General features: G+C 62.6%; 1 protein-coding gene across 2 annotated transcripts; it reads left to right on the top strand.

Annotated features, from left to right (window-relative positions):
• Positions 1 to 1,306: 1,306 nt before the first annotated feature.
• BTBD2 (BTB domain containing 2) lies at positions 1,307 to 18,165 on the top strand. 2 transcript variants are annotated; one of them, XM_039248120.1, is made up of 10 exons: positions 1,310 to 1,734; positions 10,223 to 10,342; positions 13,311 to 13,467; positions 14,516 to 14,621; positions 14,699 to 14,896; positions 16,451 to 16,643; positions 16,734 to 16,821; positions 16,928 to 17,074; positions 17,246 to 17,437; positions 17,608 to 18,165. In XM_039248120.1, the coding sequence occupies exons 1-9, from the start codon at positions 1,310 to 1,312 to the stop codon at positions 17,405 to 17,407; spliced, it is 1,596 nt and encodes a 531-aa protein (XP_039104051.1). In that variant the 3' UTR covers positions 17,408 to 17,437; positions 17,608 to 18,165. The 2 variants fall into 2 exon arrangements, with proteins under 2 accessions (XP_039104052.1, XP_039104051.1); XM_039248121.1 differs by having other exon boundaries at positions 1,307 to 1,734; positions 17,246 to 18,165.
• The last annotated feature ends 4,568 nt before the right edge of the window (positions 18,166 to 22,733 follow it).

Genomic DNA, 22,733 nt, shown 5'->3' with positions numbered 1-22,733 from the left:
TTCTAGAGTGGAAAAAAAATTATCCCCAGGTTTGGGACCCCTTTGTCCATGGTTATAATGTTGCATGGTTTGGCTTTGGGTACATTTTTTCATCCTAAAAGAGCAGAGGCAGTGAGCTCGAAAGGTGGCATTTTATGAAGCCCAGGGGGAGAGGCTGCTGACGGAGCTCGTCGTGTTGCAAGGTGTTGAGCTACAGGCTGCCCGTGGCTGTGTCCTCACCCCCAGGGGGAGAGGCTGTCCCCAGGGCAGGGCATTGGCTGTCAGTGCAGGGAAGCCCCTGCAAGGCTTTAAGCAAAGGCTCCAAGACCCCAGGTCAGGTCTGGAGGAGACTGGACTCTACAGAGTGAGGCTGGGGGCTGTCCCGGGAAGCAGCGGACAGTGTAAACTAATACGTGGGGTCCCTTGTTCCAAAGTTATGACACATGTCGAGGTGGTGACAGCAGAGCCTTGCGTCAAGCATGGGGCCCTGGATGACCCCTTGGGCCGCCTGCCGTGAAGGTGACGGCGCTGGGGGCCCAGGAATGGGGCGCATCCAAGGTCTGCTTTGGCGGAAAGCGCTCGTAGAGTTTTGGGCAGAGACTGGACGCTGAGGCGGGACGGCTTTCCTGCGGCGGCTGTCCTAGGGGTCAGTGGGCCACGGCCCCCCAGCCCGGACACCCGGCGTGGGGGTGGGTCTCCCGGTCACTATCAGACGCTGAATTGTCGCCGATGTTACGCAGCGTGTCCTGGAGTCCTGCGAACAGATGAGGAGGGGCTGCTGGGCCCGACCCACCCCGCTCTCCGGCCACCCTGACCAGGCCCAGGACTGGGAAGAGGCTCGGCTGCCTCAGCATCTCGACCCCTGGCCCCTGGTCAGCAACCCTCCTTCCCGGAACCCCTCCCCCAGGCTGCGGCTCCGGGCTCGACCCCCGCCCCGGGCTGCCGAGGACTTTCCGGTGTCCCTCTTCAGGCGTCCGGGCCCTCCGACACTATGGGCGGCCTTAGCAGTTTGGGGGCCCGGTCCAGCCGGCACCGCCTGTCGGGCACCTGACCCCGAACAGTTCTTTCTTCCTCCGCTCCCGCCCCCCATGCCCGCTCTCCCTCGCCCCGCCCCCTCCCCTCCCCTCCCGTCTCCCCGCCTCCCCCCCCCCTCCCCTCCCCTCCCCTCCCCTCCCCTCCCGTCTCCCCGCCTCCCCCTCCATTCCCCTCCCTCCTCCACTCGCCCCGCCCTCCCCTCCCCTCCCTCCGCTCCCTCCCCTCCCCTCCCCTCCCCTCCCGGCTCCCCACCCTCCTCCCGCCCGCCCCGCCCCGCGGCCGCCTCACCGACAAGATGGCGGCGGGTGGGAGCGGCGGGCGCGCGTCGTGCCCGCCGGGGGTCGGCCCGGGCGCGGGGGGCGGCCCCGGGCCCAGCGCCAACGCCGCCCCCGCCCCCGGCAACGCGGCCGCCGCCGCCGCCGCCGCCGCCGCCGCCGCCGCCGCCCCGGCCCCCGCCGCCCCCGGGCCGCCCCCCGCTCCGGGCCCGGGGCCGGGGCCGGGGCCGGGGCCGGGGCCGGGCGCGCAGGCCGCGGCGGGCGGGGAGCGGGCGGCCGAGGAGCCGGGGGCGGCGGCGCTGCTGCGCGAGCCCGTCTACAACTGGCAGGCCACCAAGCCCACGCTGAAGGAGCGCTTCGCCTTCCTCTTCAACAACGAGGTGCTCTGCGACGTCCACTTCCTGGTGGGCAAGGGGCTCGGCGCGCAGCGCATCCCCGCGCACAGGTGGGCCGCCGCCCGCGCCCCCCCGGCCCCGGGCCCCCCGGGGCCCACTTTGTCGGAGCCCTTGACCCTGCCAGGCCCCCACCTGCCCTTCAGCCCCCTTGTGCCAGCTACAGCCTGCCCGGCGCCTCCCACGCTCCGCCCCCGGCAGAGACTCCCAGCTTTAGGGTGCCAGACCTGCCACCCAGGGGTCCCCAGGCACGGCCCCTCCCCCAGCCTCCTCCACCACTGGGCCCCACCTCCCTGCCCCGGGGACCTCCTGCACCAAACGGCCCGTCCTTCCCCTGTGGCGACCCCCAGGCCCCCAGCAGACTCCTGCCTCCTGACCCCGGGAGCCCCGAAACCACATAACCCCCTCAGGGACGCCCCAGTGCCCCGGCCTCTCTGGAAAAGGGACCCAGGTCCTGTGCTTCTGCCCGTCCCCAGGGCTCAGCCCCAGGCCCCGGGCAGGGCGGAGCTGACGTCAGACTCCCTGTTCTTTGCCGGCCTCCCTGCCTCTGCTGCCCGTTGCCCTCCAGGGACCTGGGGAGCTCGCTGCGGGGAGGGGGGGGGGGCTACATTGGAGGAAGGGGACTGGGGGGTTTCTTGCCGCTGGCCTGGAGTGCTCCCCAGCTGGCTGTGAGTCGTCCTTGCTACTTTTCTGGCCTGTGGCCTTGATTTAACCTGTGCCTTTGAGATTTTTCTTCCCGGCTTTTTCTTGGTTATTTATGTACAACTGGATCTAGATTCCTGTCTGCAGAATGTTCCAGGCCTATGGTTGGGTCCCCAGAACCTCCCATGGCTCCTCCCTCCCCTGTGCGCGTGCAGCTCTCTCCGGCGTCTCTGACATGGGCCTCACCCCCACCCAAGGTGGAGTAGGGGCTGGTCTGTGTGCTGCCATGAGCCCCCGCCCCCGGCCGGCAGCCCCCCCCCCAGGCCTCCCTGACGCCATCGTGCTCCCGGATACTGGTCAGCCAGGCCTGGTCTGAAATGACGCTCCCCTCCCTCACCACCTTCGGGGAACAGAATAAGTCAGGTGAGGCTGCACCAGCCCCTGCCTGCCTGACCCGAGCCCTCTGGGGACGGGGTCAGTTGGATGTGGATGGAAGCCCCACAGGGAGGTTGTGGGGGGGGCTCAGGTTTCTGCTTGAGGGGAGCCAGATGCCCCCAGGCCCCAGTGGCCTCCGCGCCTGTCCTCGATTGAGCGTGACTGTCCGTTGCTGGTGAAGTAGGGCTGAGGCAGGTGAGCGTGGGGACCCCCAGGAGAAGTGGGGGTGAAGGGCGTGGCCCCCGGGGGCTCAGGAGAAGTAGGAGGGCAGCCAGTGGCCGTGGCCGTGGCCAGGAGCAAGGGGTCTGGTAGGAAATGGTGGTAAAGCACGGCCAGCTGGTGGGACTTCTGAGAGCAGGTGGGAGACGCAGTGCTCTGGGGGCGGTGACCAAACCCGTACCCTGAGCAGGGGCACCGAGGGCGCGGGGAGGGCCGGTCTGGAGACCAGACGAGCTGGGCACCCGGGAGCCACAGCAGGGGCTGGGGACACTGAGTGACTGCCCTGAAGGGTGGACTGGCTGGAGTTGGAGCCTCAGGTGCTTGGTGGGGACGGTAGAAAGGGAGGCAGAGGGCTCAGCTTCCCTTGGGGGAGGTGCCTCCCCGTGGTGCGGCGGGGGACGGGGGCACCGCGGCTGTGGTCCCCCGGAACCTGGCTGCCGCATCCTAGGGAAGGGCAGGCGTGGCAGAGACGCACGTGGAGGCCTGATGCCCTTGGTGGAGAGCTGGCCAGAGGCCGTGTGGGCCTGGGGTCTGCGGCTCTCAGGGGCCGGGCGATGGGGGGGATGGGGGCGATGGGTGGCCTAGGGGGTGCCGTGTGGATGGGGGAGGTGGGGTGGTGCCGAGGACGGGCTGCAGGGAGCCACCCTGAGCGTGGGGTCTGGGCATGGGGGGCGCATGCCTACACGCTGACCTTTGCCCCCATGCCTGGCCGCCCATGGGACCTGTGGCTTCCGGCGCCAGTGGCCACGCAAGTCCAGGCCCCCAGGCTGCCCACGCCGGTCCCTGCAGGTGTGGGTCGTCCCCTGGGCCCCGCAGACCCCTGGCCGTGTGTGCCTGGTGCCCAGAGGGGGTGGGTCAGGCCGATGGCGCTTCCCCTGCCCCGGTGCCCTGGCAGTGGTGCCTGCGGTATGGACTTCACTGATAGAAGATTCTGCCTTTGGGTTGTTCCGCACGTTGGTGAGGTTTTCCCTGCAGCAGTAGGTGGGTGCCGCCCAGGGGTGGCACTGTGCTTCCTGTGCCTCAGTTTCCCCACCCGTGAACTGGGACTGACCACTCAGATGCCTCCATCCCGGGGCCTCTGGGAGGATTGACTCAGTGGCCCCAGCGAGTCCCTATGACCATGGTCGGGGGTGAACTTGAGTTAGGTGTGGGATGTAACCCAGAGCTTGGAAACATGCGGGCGGCCGCGCAGGCAGGAAGCCGTGGTTGAATCTGCCAGGAGCCGGAGAGGCGGTCGGTATGGGAGAATCCTAGTGTGCGCCCCCGCCCCCCACACCCCTGGCCGCTGCCACGCTGCTCCTGGGGCTCCCCTTGCTTGTAAAGACCTGAGCGGAAAGCGGATGGAGGTAACCTGACCGCTGCGAAACCTGGCAGACGCCTCCTTAGCCAGGGGTCAAGGTCACCTTCGGAGAGGCGTCGAGTGGCTGCGGGGACCAGGAGGGCCCCTCGCCTGCAGGTGCTCTTCCCCCAAACCACGCTCCAGGGCCGTGGGGTGAACGGTGGCCACCAGGCAGGTGTGTCCACGCCCTAGTGGGTGGTACCTGTGGGCGTGACCTTCTTGCCGGGGTGATGAAGTTAGTGGTCTGGGGATGAGCACGTCCTGGGTCATGTGGGTGGGCTCTCAACCCAGTGACCAGTGTCTTCATAACAGACCCAGAGGAGAAGCCACCGGATGACCACGGGCAGGCACTGCGGGGGGAGACGAGGCCACGGGACGCCCGCGGCCCCCGGAGCTGGGAGGGACAGGAACGACCCTCCCCGGGAGCCTCCGGAGGAGGTCACACCGTGACCCGGGCTCCCGGCCTCCAGGACGGAGAGAGGGGGAAAGCGTGCTGTTTGGACTTGCCCAGCGTGTGGTACCTGCTTAGATCGGCCCCGGGAGACCAGACCGATCGCAGGAAAACACCCCACAAACCCAGAGCGGGGACACCCCGCAGGACACCTGGCCACACATCCTGGAGGGTCTCAAGGTCACGAAGACCTGTCACAGCCTAGCAGAGCCTGAGGAGGTGACCATGTGCCTCGTGGGGCCCTGGGGGGTGTCCTGGGGCAGAGAGGCGATGCGAGCGCCCCAGCTGGTGGCGTGGGGACCACGTCTGCGGTTCAGGGCACAAAGCAGAGTGGGGGAGGGGCTCGCACGAACTTCGAGGAAGGCGCCTCGGTCGGGCCCTGCGATGGGCACAGGCCGCCCGGCCCGTCGTCCGGGGGCTCCGCTCAGCTCTCACCCTGCGCTGCGTTTCCTGTAACTCTTTCCTTCTAATCTCGGTCCCGGCCGCTGTCGGCTTCTGTCCTCCGCTGCGGCCAAGGCCCAGGGGCGGGCCTGGCGGACAGGTGCTCAGTGAGGCCCCGGCCCCGGGCCGCCCCCGCCACGTGCGTCTTCTCCTGCTGGGGTTGCTCCGAGGAGACCCCGAATCTCCTCCGGTTGGGAGACTCTTGTAGAAGCCGGGTGGGCCCACGAAGCCAGGGCCCCAGATGTTCTTTGTGGTCTTTTTTAACATGTTATTTCTTTTTTTGGGGGGGGAGACCCCGAGTCTGAAGCAGGCTGCCAGCACGGAGCCCGACGTGGGGCTCGGTCTCACGAACCGTGAGGTCAGGAGGTCAGGACCTGAGCCGAGGTCGGCCGCTTGGCCGCCCTGAGCCCCCCCCCCCCCCCGGCGCCCCCCGGTTCAGTCACAGGAACGCGGCCCCACAGGGAAGCCTCGCAGCGGAACAGGCTCTCGGGGCCGCGTTTCAGCGACCGTGTTCTCTGCACGGCCACGCGGCTCCCAGCGACCGGCCCAGGCTCTCGTTCCCAGTTTCCTTCTCTGCCGAGGCTTTTCCAGCCGGTCTCACCCTTGACCCTTCCGGTGCCCGTCACCCACCCGTCCCTCCCCCCCTTCCATCACTGTCATCGAAACATGGTGGCACCCCTTTCCCTGCGGGACGCCCGCCAGCACAGACTTAGGCAAACGGCCAGACGGCGAACACTCCTGCGGCCGCACCGTCTGCCCCACTTCCTCAGTCCCGTCCTGGCCGCCGCGGCATGGAAGCGAACGATCGTGGGTGTGTTCCAATAAAACTTTATTTGTAAAAGCAAGTGGTGAGCCAGGCGCCGGCCCCGAGGCATCCTTGTGATCCTTAGAGTCCGTCTGTCAGGCAAGCGCTCAAGGAACTTACTGGGGGGCTGGTCCCCCAGTGACACCAGGCCGAGGAGAACGGACAGCCCAGCCACAGAGCGCGTGCGGGAGCATAGTCTCCCTCCATTTGTTCAGGGCATTTTTTATGTTCACAGGATAGTTTTGTACTGTTCTTCGTATCGTTTTCTTGCACATTTTTGCTTACTCTTACTCCTGTTTTTTTTTCCTCTGTTGCGAATAATCTTTTAAAAAATGTTTTTAAGTTTTCTTATTTTTGAGAGAGAGACATACACAGCGAGCAGGGGAGGGGCAGAGAGAGGGAGAGAGAATCCCAAGCAGGCTCTGCAAGTCAGCATGGAGCCCGATGCGGGGCTTGAACTCACAAACTGTGAGATCATGACCTGAGCCGAAACCAAGAGTCAGACGCTTAACTGACTGAGCTGCCCCGGTGCCCCGTGAATAATGTTCATTATATTTTTCCAACTGGTTCTCGCTGGGAAGTTATATGGTGTTTGCATATTTATTTTTATCTGATTTGAATTTTTTAATGTTTTATTTTTGAGAGAGTACGAGTGGGGGGAGGGTCAGAGAGGTGAGCACAGAGGATCCGAAGCAGGCTCTGTGCTGCTGACTCCAGTGCGGGGCTCGAACCCATGACCTGAGCCGAAGTCGGACGCTCAACCAACTGAGCCACCCAGGTGCCCCTGATGCAATGATTCCTGTCTGAACCCTTGTTCGTGAATACTTGTTCCGTGGAGCCTGTGGCCTGGTGCTGTCCGATAGACTTCTCTGTGACGATGTTCTAGATTCAGGCTGTGCAATAGTAGCTACACGGGCTGTTAAGGATTTGAAATATGGCTGTTGCAACTGAGAGTTGAATCTTTATTTATTTTTAATATTTTATTTATTTCTAGGAGAGAGAGAGAGAGACAGCGTGAGCAAGGGAGGGTCAGAGAGAGAGGGAGTCACTGACTCTGAAATAGGCTCCAGGCTCTGAGCTGGCAGTCAGCACAGAGCCCGACGTGGGGCTCGAACCCACGAACCGCGAGATCATGACCTAAGCGAAAGTCGGACGCTTAACCGACTAAGCCACCCAGGCGCCCCGAGAGTTGAATCTTTAATGAAAAGAATATGTTTTGCATTTAATTTATTCTAGAGTGAGAGAGAGAGCACGGGAGCCAGGGAGACGGGCAGAGCCAAAGAGAGAGAGAGCCAGAGAGAGAGTCCTAAGCAGGCTCCATACTTAGAAGGAAACTCAACACAAGGCTCCATCCCACGACCTTGGGATTGTGACCTGAGCCGAAATCAACAGGTGCTCGACCGACTGAGCTGCCCTGGCGCCCCGAATCTTTAACTTTATTTTTTTAAATGTATCTTTTTTTTTTTTTTTAAGTGTTTTATTTATTTCTACGAGAGAGAGAGGGAGACAGCATGAGCAGGGGAGGGTCAGAGAGAAAGGGAGTCACAGACTGAAACAGGCTCCAGGCTCCGAGCTGGCAGTCAGCGCAGAGCCCGACGCGGGGCTCGAACCCACGAACCGCGAGATCATGGCCTAAGCGAAAGTCGGACGCTTAACCGACTAAGCCACCCAGGCGCCCCCCGAATCTTTAACTTTAATCTGGACTTAAATAGCCCTGCGTGGCCAGGAGTACCGCATTGGGCGGCGCAGTCCTAGAATTTCCAAATTTGGAAATCCTGTCGTGGGCAGATTATTTCTCTCCCTCTGATTTCTGCCGCTTAATGCTTTTCTTGCTGCATTGCTGGCCGCAGGGACTTGCCCCATGCCAGGTGCCAGGCAGCCACCTTTGCACCGTGTGGACGGCGTCTCTGAAGCTCTCTCTGTTCCCTGCCTGCCGATGGGTGTCCTGAGCTGTGGGCGCGGGCGCTGCTGCTCCAGTCTGGCTGCGCGGAAGAGGTGCGAGCTTGTGCCCTGATGGCCACCACCCCCGGGGTCCCCCCTGCCCGCTGGCTGTCGGTCCCCGCCCCACCTGAACACCACGTATTTAGCCCACGGTCTGTATCGCATGCGGGGTCCTTTGTGATTAGGGAAATCATAGGGAGGAGGACGGACGTTTGCAGTCCGGTGCCGCCTTCACTGAAAAACATCTGCGGGTGAGTGGCGTCCACACACTCGAGCCCGTGTTGTTCAAGGTCAGCTACAGCTCATTTATCTGTATTGGTAATTCAGGCCCTTGCTGAATTCAGCTGTACGGACGCCACTCCGTCCGTCCCTATACCGGCCGGCGGGCGTGTGGCCCTGCCCCCGGTCCTCACGAGCACGGATCGTGTGCGCAGGTCTGTGCGTGGCCATACGGGTCCTCTGGTCCTGGATGAACACCTCCGAGTGGGCTGTTGGAATTCTGGGGTGACTCGTGACATTTTCAGAAAGTGCCAGGCTGTTTTCCAACGCGGCCATGCCGTCGGCCCCTCGCCGTGTTCGGGGGTCGCCGCGGGGTCTCTGGGCTCGTTCTCCGTTTTCTGGGAGACCCTGCCCACGGTCGGTGTCACTTGCGGCGTGGTCGGCACGGGTCCCCCGTGGAGCCGTCTGGGACCGCGCTCTGCGGGGGGAGGTCGCCTTCCTTAGGGTCCTGAGCCACGTTCGCGCCCTCGCTCCTGATTTCGGTGCTTCTCATCTCCTGTTTCCAGTGGTTTCTCTGCACCCCCCGCCCCGTGCCCGACTTCACGGGGGTCTGCTCCCACCTTGACTGCCCCTTCTCGGGTGTGGTTTCCCAGGTTTTCTGGGCTCCTGACACAGAAGCTCGCCTCGCGGGTCCCTGGGCCCTTGTTCGTAGATGCGCGACGTGTCCTTCGAGCCGTGAGCCTCGTGCCGGCCTGTCGTGTTGTCTTCATTCCCGCTAAGATCTTTCCTCACTTCCCGGTGTTCCTCCGTGGACCCGTGGCTTGCTTACGAGTGGGGTCATCCGCGAGCATTTGGGGGTTCCTCACACTTCCTGTGTTGGTCAGCTGGTGATCGGAGTCGTGTTTGGAGGGCACTGCCCGGCGCACCTGCCGTGCTGAAGGGGGTGGCCTGTCCCTTCCGCGTGGGCCCATCCAGTCACTTAGTAGCATCTTCACGGACTCTGGCTGCCCGCCCTCCTGGGAGGCGCTGGCCCGCTAAGTCGGGGCCCGTCTGCGCTCAGTTCTGTGCCCTCACCGTCCCTCCCCGCGCTCGGGCGTCCCTCCTGCCCCCTGACCCGGGCGCTGTCGCCCGGTGTGTGAGGTCCGTGCCCGCCCGCCCGGCGTCGGGGCTCGGCCTTGACACACCAGGCACAGTCAGCAGCCTCTTCTGTGTTTGGGTCGTTTTCCAGCAGGAGACGGAGGTGCTTCTGGGAAGGCACCTTTTCTGGGGACCCGACGCGGGGGCGCCTCAGCGTGGGGACGGGTGCCGCCCGGTGCGGCCGAGCCCACGGCTCAGATGGGCCAGCAGAGCCACACGGAGTCCCCTGCCCCCGCTCCGGGGCCAGGTGTCTGAGGTCACGGTGTCAGCAGCGCCGCGTTCACGTCGGGGCCTCCCCGCCTCCAGCTCCCCGGGCTCCAGGCGCCCCCTCCAGTCTCTCCCTCTGTCCTCGCCGGGCGTCTCCCTGGGCTGGGTCCAAATCCCCCTCTTGCAGACACACCGGCATGGGGTGCGGGCCCCCGCGTGACCTCAGGGGACCAGTCCCGCCCCCGCGTGACCTCATGGGGACCAGTCCCGCCTGCAGGCACTGTCCCCAGCGGTCCCGTTGCGCCTTTCCGGGCGGACGTGGCTCCCGCCGGGCTGGCTCGGGTCTGGTCCCCGCGTGGGATCCAGCCTGGAGCCGCACTGTGACCCCAGCGAGGGCCCCCGAGACGGCCGATGGCGGGGGAGGGAGGGAGGGGCTGGGGGAGCGGTGCTTCTGCCCGGCAGGCGCGGGGGCTGCCCGGCCCGGGGCGGGTGACGTCACTCGTCCGCCCAGTGCTGCCCTGGAGCGGGTGAACGCCTTGCTCCAGAGCGCCTGCCTTCCAGGGGCGTCCGCCACCGCACGTTCCGGGCTGGCGTCTGTGGGGTGCTGGGCAGGGTTGCTCCGCAGCGTCTCCTGGGCCCCCCCCCCCCAGTGGCGGGAGCAGGCGGCCGCGCGGAGGGTAACCGCCGTCTTCTCTGACACGCCAGGTTCGTGCTGGCCGTGGGCAGCGCTGTCTTCGACGCCATGTTCAACGGGGGGATGGCCACCACATCCACCGAGATCGAGCTGCCCGACGTGGAGCCGGCTGCCTTCCTGGCCCTGCTCAAGTAAGACTTTCCGGATCTTTCACGCTGTGGGGTGGGACGGACAAGGCTGATGTTTTACAAAGTACAGACGGAGTTTGGGAAGAAGGTAAAGAGCCCCCGCCCCCCCCCCGGGACAGGGCCACCGGAACCCCTGAAGATTTCCAGAATTGCCTCTCAGGTACAGGGTGCGCTCTGGGGCCCTGCCCCGTTTTCATTTTTGTAGATTTTTGATTGAGATGTAATCTGCACACCGTACAGTTCGCCCGTTCGTAGTGTGATCTCTGGGGCTCGCAGAGCGTTCACGGGCCTGTGCGCCCCTCATCGCTGCCCGACTCCAGCCCCTCGCTCTGAAGAGCAGGCCTGTCCCTCCCCCGCCCCCCGGAGTCCCTGCCCGGCCACGGAGGAGCCTCTTCTGGAGGTTCATGCACGTGGACTCACACCCCGCGTGGCCTTGGTGTCTGGTTCCCTCCCGGGCGTCACGTGTTGAGTCCCGGCCACGCTGCAGGCAGGGCGTTGACGCCCCATTTTCATCCTTCGGGGTCAACAGGAGCTTTGGAAGAAGTAAGACTTAGTGAGGGTGTTAAACTCCACCTCTCGATTTTCCTGCTTTGAGCCTCAGAATCTCTCAAGTACTTGAGATAAACGCGGTGAAGGCCCAGCGTGGGGGCCGCAGGCGGCTGGCGGGACACGGTCCGCTCGGAGCAGAGGTCACACGTGACACCCCCCGCCCCGCCCCGAGGTCTGGCCGCGGGCTCTCCCCGGCTTCCAGGCTGTTCTCCTTGCTCAGCTGAGCACAGCTGTCTTACTTCCGGAAGTGCTGGCTGTGAATCACGGTCACGGCGACCGACTTTACAGATCACCCCAAACAGTTAAAACATCTTTGTAAATGCACGGTTTGTTTTCTGTCTGTTATATACGAAGATAACACAGGTTCACAAAAGAAAAAGAGAGGAAGGGGGGGGAGAGAAAGAAAAGAAAGTTCCAGAACTGTAAAGGACAGATTGGAGCCGCCTCCCACCCACCATGTCCGAAGCCCCGTGAGTCCTCGCTGTGCCTCCAGCTGGCATCCCTGCACCCGCCCTGCCTCCCGGGGCCGCCACCCTTCTCCCCGCCACTGACGGGCAGGATTTCATTCCGGTCGATTGTCTGCGGACGCCCCTTAATCCTGGGCGCTGATGCGGCTGGTCCTGTGTGCTGCCAGCGTCTCCCCGATGACCATGCTTTTGGGAACAGTCTCGTGGCTGTGTGTCTCTGGGGAGCTTCTCGGTGGCCACGGCCGGGCCGGCAGATCGCCCGCGGGGGCCGGACGCCCGTCTCCACTGCTCACGCCGCCGCCGTTACTGTGAAAGCAGCCACAGCCTATTTGACAGCCCCAGGTGGGGCTGTGTGCCAGTAAAACTTTATTTACAAAAGCGGGTGACAAAATCACAAGACGTCACTTTGTACGCGCCAGGGCAACTAATACCAAAAAACCAAACCCAGAAAAGCCAAAGGAAAATGATAAGAATTCATGAGGAAGTGAAGAAATCGGGGCCCTCGTGCGTGGCCCGTGGGAAAGTGACGCCTGGCGGAAAGCGGTCTGGAGGCCCCCGGAGAGGTTTGAACGTAGTCCCCGCGCCCCGGCCGTCTCGCTCCCGGACCCCAGATGTCCCTGCGAGTGGCCAGCAGCAGGGCTTCAAATAGGGGCCGGCACCCGTGGCCACAGCAGCGGCGCCCAGAAAGGTGGGCACGCGCTCGGTGTCGGCTGGCATGTGACATAGCGCGCCCGTCCGCACGCCGCGATGCGATCCGGCCTCAGGAAGGAGGGACGTCCTGCCAGCCGCCACAGCGTGGATGGACCCAGCGGGCACTGCGCGGTGACGAAAGCAGACATAGGACACGTCCACTCACAGGGGTCCCCAGAGGCATCTCGTCCACAGAGACAGAGAGTAGACGGTGGCAGCCGGGGGTGGGGCGGGGGGCAGGGAGTCCCTGCCTCATGGGGACAGGGTCTCAGTCTGGGGAGATGGAAGGTTCTGGAGACGGACGGTGGGGGCAGCTGCACGACGGGGAGTGTGCTTGATGCCACTGAGATGTATGTGTAAAAATGCTTAGGATGCTTTGATTAATGTATGTTTTAAAATTTATTTAATCTCTACGCCCCACATGGGGCTCGAACTCACAGCCCCACCCAAGATCAAGATTTGCATGTGCTTCCGACTGAGCCAGCCAGGCGCCCCCGTGTAGTATTTCATTGTGATGAAGAAAGAGAAGCCATGAAAACACACAGACGGGGCGGGTTTAGATGGAAGTCTGGTGAGAGGCAGGGTCCCGGCTGTAATCTCCCGGCGCCGGGTCCCCCTCGGTCCCTCTGCCCCCTGGGCTTTGATCAGTATTGCTGAGCGGCCCCCAAGTGCTGGACACTGTCACACTGCCGTAGGTGGGGTGTGACAGGCTCGGCCATCTCCTGGGACCAGCCTGGCAGTGTCCCCCCTCCCCTGCAGTGCTGACATCGGGGTTCGGTCCTGGGCGCTCCTGCCTGGTCTCCTCGGGTCCAGGGTCTCCCTGACCCCACAGGATGGCAGCTGCTGCTGTGTGGGGCTGCGTCTGGCTTCCAGCACATTCTGTGGGAGGGGAGGACACCCCTGCAAGGGTTTGCTGCATTCGGCACCCCCACCAGCTCTGCACGAGGGCTCTGGTATCTCCACTACCTCATTTTTTTTTTTTTAATTGACCCGAACTTCACATTCCAGGTGTGGCCATGAGCGTCTGATCCTGGGGTTTACGGTCCTGCCATCCAGGCTGGAGGCGTTGGGCTCTCAGAGCCCCGGGCGAATGCCATGCGGGTGGCCTTGGTGCCCTGGCCTGGGGACGTCCCCACACCCGTGTTCTGGTGTCCGGGTGTGCCCGTTCCCGCCACGGAGCCAAAGATGGTGGCTCTGGAAGTTCCCTGGAGCTGGGCCGGGGGTCTGCCGGCCGGGTCTGAGGGAGCAAGCGCCCTGTCTTCCAGGTTTCTCTACTCGGATGAGGTTCAGATCGGACCCGAGACGGTCATGACCACGCTGTACACCGCCAAGAAGTACGCGGTGCCCGCGCTGGAGGCGCACTGCGTGGAGTTCCTGAAGAAGAACCTGCGGGCGGACAACGCGTTCATGCTGCTGACGCAGGTGCGTGTGGGGGGGGTGGTGGCGGGGCCAGGTGCCGGAGGGGACGCGCTTGCTGGGCAGAGGCGTGGAGGGCAGGGACCAGGTGAGGATGAAGGGGTGGGGAGACTGGGTGAGGACGGGGGGGCAGGGCCAGGCCGTGGGAACCCCAGACTACAGCGCCACCGATGCTCAGCGCAGGTGTGCTGCGGGGAGGGCGCTGGGCCTGGCCAGGACGTGGGTACAGGTGGGGGAGGCGGCAGAGTTTGGGGGGGCGCCAGGGACAGGTGAGGGCGCGGGTGGGCTGGGCGGAGGCGCAGGGTTGGGGGCCCGGTGGGGACAGAGGTGTGCGGGGACTTGGGACCAGGAGGAAGCTGTGTGGGGGAGGGGCGAGGCCAGCGAGCACCAGGTGCCTGCAGGTTGGGGGGGGCTAGGGTGAGGACCTGACATGGGGGTGGATCCCTGAATTTTGAGGTCCTTTAAATTTTGCTCCCCACCCCCACCCACCTGGTGCCCTTCTGTCTCCTTCGAGGCCGGGCGCCTGGCACTTGTTTGACTAAAGATTTCCACCTGCGTTTGTCCCTGTCCCGGGGGGGCCAGGTGTGTGTGGGGGGAGGCCTTTATCCTTATTAAGATTCTTTGAGAAGGTCCCTTTCAGGCCTGCAGCGCTGGTTGGGGTGGGGCTGGCCAGGCCCAGACGGGCAGCGGCAGATAGGGGGCTGCGGGGGGCGCCGTCTCCCTGGTGGGCCCTGCACCCCTCCCTGAGTTGCCGGGTCCGGCCGGCGCTGGGCCCGAGCGCAATGTGGGGCTCAGAGTTGCAGCCACACCGGCCCCAGGCTGTAGGCGGTTGTGCTGAGCAGAAGGGGCCGGAATCTTCTGGGCTCCTGGTTCCCCCACACCGTGAACAGGTTCCGGATGGCACAGTCTCCCGTGGTGGGAAGTGCACAGCCCCTGACCCCCAGGGGTGTGTCCCGTCTGTGGCCCCCACCCCCACCCCTGACACTGGGATACCAGTCAGGGCGGCAGCCAGGCCCGAGCCTCCCGCCCGGGCTGACTCGCTCCCTCCCTCCAGGCGCGGCTCTTCGATGAGCCACAGCTCGCCAGCCTGTGCCTGGAGAACATCGATAAGAACACGGCGGACGCCATCACCGCCGAGGGCTTCACGGACATCGACCTGGGTGAGAGCCGCGGGCCGGGGGCGGGGGGGACGGCTGGCGTCGCGGGGCGTCGGCACTGAGGCAGCCCCTCCCCGCAGACACGCTGGTGGCCGTGCTGGAGCGGGACACGCTGGGCATCCGCGAGGTGCGCCTCTTCAACGCCGTGGTGCGCTGGGCGGAGGCGGAGTGCCAGCGGCAGCAGCTGCAGGTGACGCCGGACAACAAGCGCAAGGTGCTGGGCAAGGCGCTCGCGCTCATCCGCTTCCCGCTCATGACCATCGAGGAGTTCGCCGCAGGTAACGGTCAGGTCGCGGGGGCCGCTCGGCGGGAGCCTGACCCCCGGGGCCCCCGGGTGTGACCCGCCCCGTGGGCGTGTCCCCGTGGGAGGACAGAAGGCCCCGTGGACGCTGCCCAACCTGGGTTCCCTTCCGTCCGCGGCTCGTGTCCGCATGCGCGTGTCTAGGCTGCCGAGGGCGTGGGTCCCGGGGGGGCCAGGCTCTGGCATCAGCGTCCTTGACGAGCCCGTGAGGGGTGGGAGGAGGCTGGGGGCGGGGCGGGGGCTCGGTCCAGGGGCCCGGGGCTGACGCGGGCCGTGCCTCCTGCCCCGTGTGGACACGGCTCCGGCTGCGGCGCCTGACCTGGGGCCGCTGCGCCCCTGCCCCGCTCGGGCTGCTCCGTGATGGGCTGGCAGGAGTGTCTTCCCTGTGCTCCCCGGGACAGATTTACCCCGCAGATCAGTCCTCTCTGACCTCAAGTTTGGATGTGACAGGGCCCCCTGCGTCGTGTTTATCCGCCATAGTGGTCTGTCTGTGGCGGGGTGAGGCTCTGTTCCGGGATCGCTCGTTCGTCGCTTAATGCGTCCCGCGGGCTGGGCTCTGGCAGTACAGTGGTGACCGTGGTGGCCTGGCCACTCGGGGACCGACAGGGGGCTGCTGCTGGGGCCAGAAGCACCCCAGTCAGGAGGGTCCCGGTGACCCTAGATGTGGCTCAGGGGCCAGGATGCCAGGCTGCCCTGTCCCGTCCTGAGACCCCTCCCTTGCCACCCAGGCGGGTGCCCACAGCCCTCCCCTGGAGGCCCCCAGCCTGCCCCCTCACCCCTGGGCGGGGCCCCCTCCTGTGTCCACCCCTCCACTGTGCGGCCCCTCCTGTGTCCACCCCTCCACTGTGCGGGGCCCCCGGGCTGCGGTAGCCCAGCCCCGGCCCCTGCTGTGCCCAAATCACGGGGAAGGACACGGTGTGTGTGTCCCCTGGGGTTGAGCCGGGTCCTCCGCCCTGTCTCTGTGCGGGGTGCCCCTCGTCACTCAGCATGTTCTAGAGAAGTACCCTGCTTCTCAGGTCCCCCGTGAAAATACAAGACTCAGAGGGAAGTCTGAACAAACCTCCTAAGTACGAAACCCCCCCCCCCCCTCGCTAAGTGTGCCTCAGGCGCGGCCTCCTGTAGACCTTTATGCGTTTTCTGTGCGGAGATTAAAATTCCCTGGCTAACGTCTGTCTCCCCCTTGTATCCTCCTTACTCCTGTAGAGATGCGGGGGGGGGGATGCGTCGCCATCCTGGGAGCCCCTGGCGGGGTCTGGGGAGCCCCCCCGCCCCACCTGTCCCCCTCTGCCCGGGGCTTCCTGGTCTGCTTCTACTTCCTGGACCTCCCTCTGGCTTGGGCCTGTGTGGGGAGTCACCCCCTGGCAGCAGGGGGCCCCACGCGCTCCATGGGCAACCTAGCGGGTGGGGTCGCCAGGGGAGGCCATGAATCAGACCCCATCCCACCCAGCATCTTCACTCTGGTGCCCTTGGAGGCTCCTGGCCGCCAGGTGGGCCCCCACCGCAGCCGCACCCCCACCCCCTGTGCCCGCAGGGCCCGCGCAGTCGGGCATCCTCGTGGACCGCGAGGTGGTCAGCCTCTTCCTGCACTTCACCGTCAACCCCAAGCCCCGGGTCGACTTCATCGACCGGCCCCGCTGCTGCCTCCGCGGGAAGGAGTGCAGTATCAACCGCTTCCAGCAGGTGGAGAGCCGCTGGGGCTACAGCGGCACCAGCGACCGCATCAGGTGGGCGGGGCGCGGCGGGAGGGGGGCGCCCCTGCACCTGCTCTCTCGGGACGCGCCCGTGGCTTAGCGCCCCCTGTGTCCACGGCTCAGGTTCTCGGTCAACAAGCGCATCTTCGTGGTTGGCTTTGGGCTGTACGGCTCCATCCACGGGCCCACCGACTACCAAGTGAACATCCAGGTGCCCGCCCCGCCCCTCCGCGCAGGTCCCAGCCCGACTCCCTGCGAGGCCGCCCCCTGCGGGGGTGGGGGCCCCTGGTGAGCAGCGCCGGCTCCTGCCCCCGCAGATCATCCACACGGACAGCAACACGGTCCTGGGCCAGAACGACACAGGCTTCAGCTGTGACGGTTCCGCCAGCACCTTCCGGGTCATGTTCAAGGAGCCGGTGGAGATGCTGCCCAACGTCAACTACACGGCCTGCGCCACGCTCAAGGTGAGCCCAGCCGCGACCAGTCCAGGACCTGCCCCCAGTGGCCGGAGCTACAGGGTGCGCCATCGCTGTGTGGGTGGGTGCCGCCCTGGGGAGGGGCCCTGCTGTCCCCCAAACCCCCTCCCCCCCCCGGGACCCCGGGTGCCTGACCACCGGGACACCATCCCCACTCAGGGCCCAGACTCCCACTACGGCACCAAGGGCCTGCGCAAGGTGACCCACGAGTCGCCCACGACGGGGGCCAAGACGTGCTTCACCTTCTGCTACGCGGCGGGAAACAACAACGGCACGTCCGTGGAGGACGGCCAGATCCCCGAGGTTATCTTCTACACCTAGGCCGCCCGGCCCCGAAGCCGCCTGACGCAAGTAGGCCGCCCCCGCCCCATACCGCGCCCCCTGCCACGTTTCTGGGCGTCAGGAGAGGGTCTTCACTCCTGCTCGGGGGAGCCGGGCAGGGGCTGTGGGACGGTCCCTCAGGACTTGGGGGGGCAGGGCTGGCCCGGACCCGCCCTTAGGCGTCGGGGTCCCGCACGCAGCCCCCCACTCCCGGAGCTCAGGGCTGCCTGACCAACTGCCTGACCACAGGATTCAAACAGGATTCCGTCTCACGTCTGTGTTAACCGCACATAGCAATGCATCTTGGGTCCCCATTTCGCTGGTAGGAGGCGGTGCGTGGGGGCACCACTAGTGCATTTGGTTGGGGCCTTGCGTTCTGGTCTAGTCACTGGGGATGCTTAGGCCGCCCCGGCCCCCAGCGCGCTGGCCTGAGCCCCCTCGAGGTCCGGCAGGCTGGCTTTCTGCCAGGCCCAGGCCTGCCCAGGGAAGGGCCCCTCTCGGCCCCCGACCCGATCTGCCTGCACGGGCAGTGCCCGGGGCCAGCCTCGGTGGCCCCGCCCCCTGTACATACCGAAGCCCCGCCCGCCTCTGTGTGAGGGCGGGGCCCCTTCCCGAAGTCCCCAGTACCTCGCCCACCGCGTGTTTCTTCCCTAGTGATCCCTTCTGGAAACTGTCCTCCCCGAAGCCATGAAAGGTGTGCCCTCCTCACACCAGACCCCCAGACGATTTTTTTAAATAAAGGAAAGAAACGAAACCGCCCTGACCGTGTGCTTCTTCCTGTCGGGGGTGCAGGACGGGACCCTGGCAGCTGTAAGATGTGGCTCTTCTCTCTGCAGCGTCTCTTCCCCGGTAAGACTGGGGGGGTGACTTCTGTCCGCATTTGGAGTCGCTGCTGACACAGACATCCCTCCCCATGTCCCTGGTGTCCAGCAGTGGGGCCTCTGAGGAAGCCCTGGCTGCAGCGACCCCCCCCCACACCTCGTTGGCTCTGCCCTCTGGGCTGTGCCCCACGTGTTGGGGGGGGTCCCAAGAAAAGGTAGAGTGGGAACAGCATGGTAGCCAAGAATTTTCCAAAATAAATAAAGGCATCAGTTCACATACTGAAAAAAAAATAAAAATCCATATATATGCAAACTGCTAAAAAACCAAAGGAAAAATAATCTTAAAAACAGCTAGAAGAAAGAACTACCAAACTAGAAATCTGTGTCCTTCAAAAATGAAAGTAAGGACAGAGTCCAAAAAAACGAACAGCAAGATGCAGGAGACCAAAACATCAGTTACGCTAAACGTATGCAGATCTCAACACTTGGATTGAAAGATTAAGACTGTCAGACTGGATGCGACACCAAAACCTACTTCCTGATGCAGGAGTCTCACTTTAACTACAAAGAGAGAGAAAGTGAGGCTGAAAGATGGGAAAAGTTGCCCGGGGCCAACACCAGCCGTGCCCTCATCAGTATCAGACAGGCTTGAGGCGGTGAGCGTGCCAGTCATCTGAAGGACATCTCACAGGGACGAGTGGGTCAGTCCCACAGGAAGAGCTGCCCTGAGTCTCGGCACCACAAGGCCATTAGATGCAGTTGAGAGTTGGCAGAACGAAAATGAGAAATCTGGAACCCTAGTTGGAAATGGGCACCGTCACACACATCTAAGAACAAAAATCAAGAAGGATCTTTAATATTTGAACAGACTTTAATCAGTATCTAGAGAATGCTACACCCAACTCTGATGACAGTGGAATCAAACATACACACTTTTACATAAACATGGGCTAAAAACAAATATGTAAATTAAATACTTTGAACTGAATGATTATAATACACCAAAATTTCAGGATCCTGCTAAAGCACACTTGGTACATATTAGAAAAGAAAAAATGTTTAAAACCAGAGGTCTAAGTTTTTTCATCTTAAGCAAGAGAAAATTAACAGCAAATCTGACCCCCAAAACGGGGAATAAAATAGACCAAAAATGAAGCTGAAGACAAATGAAATACAAAACTATTAGCTGGTTCCTTGATGAAATCATCAGCAAAAAAAATGTATTTTTTAAAGAGCAAAAACACAAAAGCGGTAAGACCGAAAAGGGGACAGCACCACAGACCCTACAGACGGGGGGAAGCCAGTAAGAGAGTGGTTTCTGGGTAGAACACAGACCATCACAGCAGACACTGTAAACTCGTTAAACAAAGAAGACAGAGGCGTTCGGGGGGCTCAGTCGGTTGAGTGTCTGACTTGATTTCAGCTAAGCTCACAATCTCAATTTATGTGATTGAGCCCCATGTCGGGCTCTGTGCTGACAGTGCGGAGCCTGCTTGGGATTCTCTCTCTGCCCCTCCCCTGCTTGCACTCTCTCTCAAAAACAAACAAACAAACAGAAACAACCCAAGATGCACTACAGGAATCACACACAGGTACAGCCACTGAAAAGTCTTAGAGGTGCCCCCAAGAATTTCAAATGGAAACACATAATGCAGGGGTGGCTGGGTTAAGCGTCTGACTCTTGGTTTTGGCTCAGGTCATGATCTCACGGTTTCATGGGTTCAAGTCCCTCATCAGACTCTGTGCTGCCAGTGTGGAGCCCGCTTGGGATCCTCTCTCTCTCTCTCTCTCTCTCTCTCTCTCTCTGCCTCCCCTGCTTACGCTGTCTCTGGATCTCTCAAAATAAACTTTTTTAAATAATTTTTTAAACATTTTATTTTTGAGAGAGAGACAGCGTGAGCAGGGGAGGGGCAGGGAGAGAGGGAGACACAGAATCTGAAGCAGCTCCAGGCTCTGAGCTGCCAGCACAGAGCCCGACGCAGGGCTGGAACCCACAAACCATGAGATCGTGACCTGAGCTAAAGTTGGATGCTCAACCGACTGAGCCACCCAGGTGCCCCATAAATAAACTTTAAAAACTAACAACAACAACAACAACAACAACAACAACAAAAATATATATATGTAATGCAGCAATTCCACCTCTGGGTGCAAAGGAACTGGCATCCATGTCCCAAACATCTGCACTCCCCTGTTCAGTGCGGTCCTATTGACATGAACCCAAATGTCACAGATGAATGAAGAAAACATGTAGTGTGTATCATTCAGCCGCCTTAAAAAAAAAAATCTTAACATTATTGAGACACAGAGAGCACGAGCAGGGGAGGGGCAGAGAGAAGGGGAGACACAGAATCTGAAGCAGCTCTAGGCTCTGAGCTGTCAGTGCAGAGCCCGACGTGGGGCTCGAACCCACGAACCGTGAGATCATGGCCTGAGCCGAAGTTGGACGCCCAACTGACTGAGCCACCCAGGCGCCCCATCAGCCTTTTTTTTTTTTTCTTTTTTTAAAGAAAAGCCCTGCCATTTGCAACACATGCATGACTGGGTGCCCGGAGAGATGGATGCCGTATGGCTTCTCCCACATGGAATCGAAGACTGAATCTGAACTCACGGAAGCAGAGAGCAGGGTGGCGGCCAGGGTGGAGGAGACGGACAGGTGCCAGTCGCGGGGAGTGGGTTTCAGTTATAAGGTCTGCACGTTCTGGGGGCACGACGGACAGCCTGGGGGCCACAGCGCTGTCCCGTGTACCTGAGGGCTAGTGGGGCGGACCTGTGTTCTCACCGCGCGCACACGCGCTCAGGTCTGTGGTGACGGAGGCGTTCGCTACCCTGAGGGCTAAGCCGGCGCTGCTGCATGCTGTATGCGAGCCTCAGACCACTATGAAAACCACAAACTTAAAAAAAAGATGTAAAAGATATTTAACTGTAAACGCATCACAAGGGCGCGGATGCCATGGAGAGAAGCTAGGTTCTCAGGGGAGGAGCCACGGCCGGGTGCGCAGGGGCCCGAGGGGCCCGAAGCGCTCGCTGGGCGGGCTGTGCTCTGACGACGGGAAGCCGGCTGGGCCAATGCCCGTGGGGACGGCACGAAGACCCGGAACCTTGGGGGGGGGGCCTCAAAAACCGGCAGGTCTTCCCCTGTGGCGTTTTGCTTAGTGCTTGGCTGCTGATGCAGGGTTGGGGGTGGGGAGGCACGGTGAGATCCGAGGTCTCCCCATGCCTGGAAATCAGAGCCCCTGCTACAACTCGGGGCCGACAGCAGAAACGAGGCAGCCCAGGGGGCGTCTGGGGCCGTAGTCGGCTCAGTGCCCGACTCAGTTTGGGCTCAGGTCGTGATCTCACGCATCAGGCTCGGCACCGACCGTGCGGAGCCTGCTTGGGACGCTCTCCCCCGTCCCTGCTCGCGTGTGCGCTCTCTCTCAGAAGCAAACGTTACACAACTCCGCCCCCAAACAAGGCAGCTCAAGACGTGAACAAAGTTCAAGACGTGTGAGCAGATGCCACGTGGAAATCCAGCCTCACGGGTGGCCCGGCCCCCTCGTCCAGCCAGTAGGGGAAGGGGCAAGGTCATCCCGCACACGGGACACTGAGGGCACCCGTCCCCATCCCGCTCACGCGACGCCGGGGGCACCAACAGTTGTGAGACGCACGGAGGAGGAAGATGTAACCTGTAACTGAGAGGACAAAAGCAGCCACGAGAAGCGTCGTGCGGGGACCCGTGGACCTGGCACAGGAACGGCGGGGCCGAGCCGTGAAGAGACGGCAGACTTAACAAGCTACAGACTCAAGTGGAGCCTCCGGAACTACGCATACGGGGGAGACTGGACTGGAGAGCCTGAAAGCACACGGGGCAGAACGGAAAAGACGACTCGTAAACCCAAGACGCGTCGGGACTGGCCAAACCGAAGCACAAAGGGGAAAACAGAAACCGCAAAACGGGGCCACCTGGGGGCTCGGTTGGTTGAGCGTCCGACTTCGGCTCAGGCCATGATCTCACAGCTCGTGAGTTCCAGCCCCGCGTCGGGCTCTGTGCTGACTGCCAGCTCAGAGACTGGAGCCTGTTTCAGAGTCTGTGACTCCCTCTTTCTCTGACCCTCCCCTGCTCACGCTGTCTCTCTGTCTCTCTCCTAGAAATAAATAAAAATATTTAAAAAAAAACAAAACAAATGCTAAACAATTTTTTAAAAAGGAAAGGAAAACCACAAAATAAAACCAAGTCCTCAGAGTGTCGGAGCCCCTCGGGTGGGATACGTCGGTCCTACGCAGAGATCTCGAGTCCCGGGGGAGAGAGAAGCTGCGGAAGAACGTGCCTGATGAGAACATCGCCCAGAACTGACGAAGGACACAGCCCACAGATCTAGGGGCGCAGCAAGCGCCCTGCACGATGAATCCGGAGACAACCACACATCACAGCCAAGTAACTTCCACACGTGGTCTACAGGCAGACAGAAAGGTCACAACTTTCAAGGGAACGACGATGGCAACTCACCTGGCATCAGCAACCA

The sequence above is a fragment of the Hyaena hyaena genome, unplaced genomic scaffold (assembly GCF_003009895.1).
Source record: "Hyaena hyaena isolate Hyena2069 unplaced genomic scaffold, ASM300989v1 scaffold_302, whole genome shotgun sequence".
NCBI classification, from domain to species: Eukaryota; Metazoa; Chordata; class Mammalia; order Carnivora; family Hyaenidae; genus Hyaena; species Hyaena hyaena.
The sequence above is the reverse complement of the archived record's forward strand: the minus strand, read 5'-3'. Positions and strand labels throughout refer to the sequence as shown.

What these genes read in the sequence shown, in the direction of transcription:
- BTBD2 (XM_039248121.1), top strand. Translation starts at nt 1,310, where the DNA reads ATGGCGGCGGGTGGGAGCGGCGGGCGCGCGTCGTGCCCGCCGGGGGTC. An exon ending in GGCACCAGCGACCGCATCAG is followed by an intron (nt 16,644 to 16,733) that starts GTGGGCGGGGCG and finishes TCCACGGCTCAG; the next exon opens with GTTCTCGGTCAACAAGCGCA. An exon ending in CGGCCTGCGCCACGCTCAAG is followed by an intron (nt 17,075 to 17,245) that starts GTGAGCCCAGCC and finishes ATCCCCACTCAG; the next exon opens with GGCCCAGACTCCCACTACGG.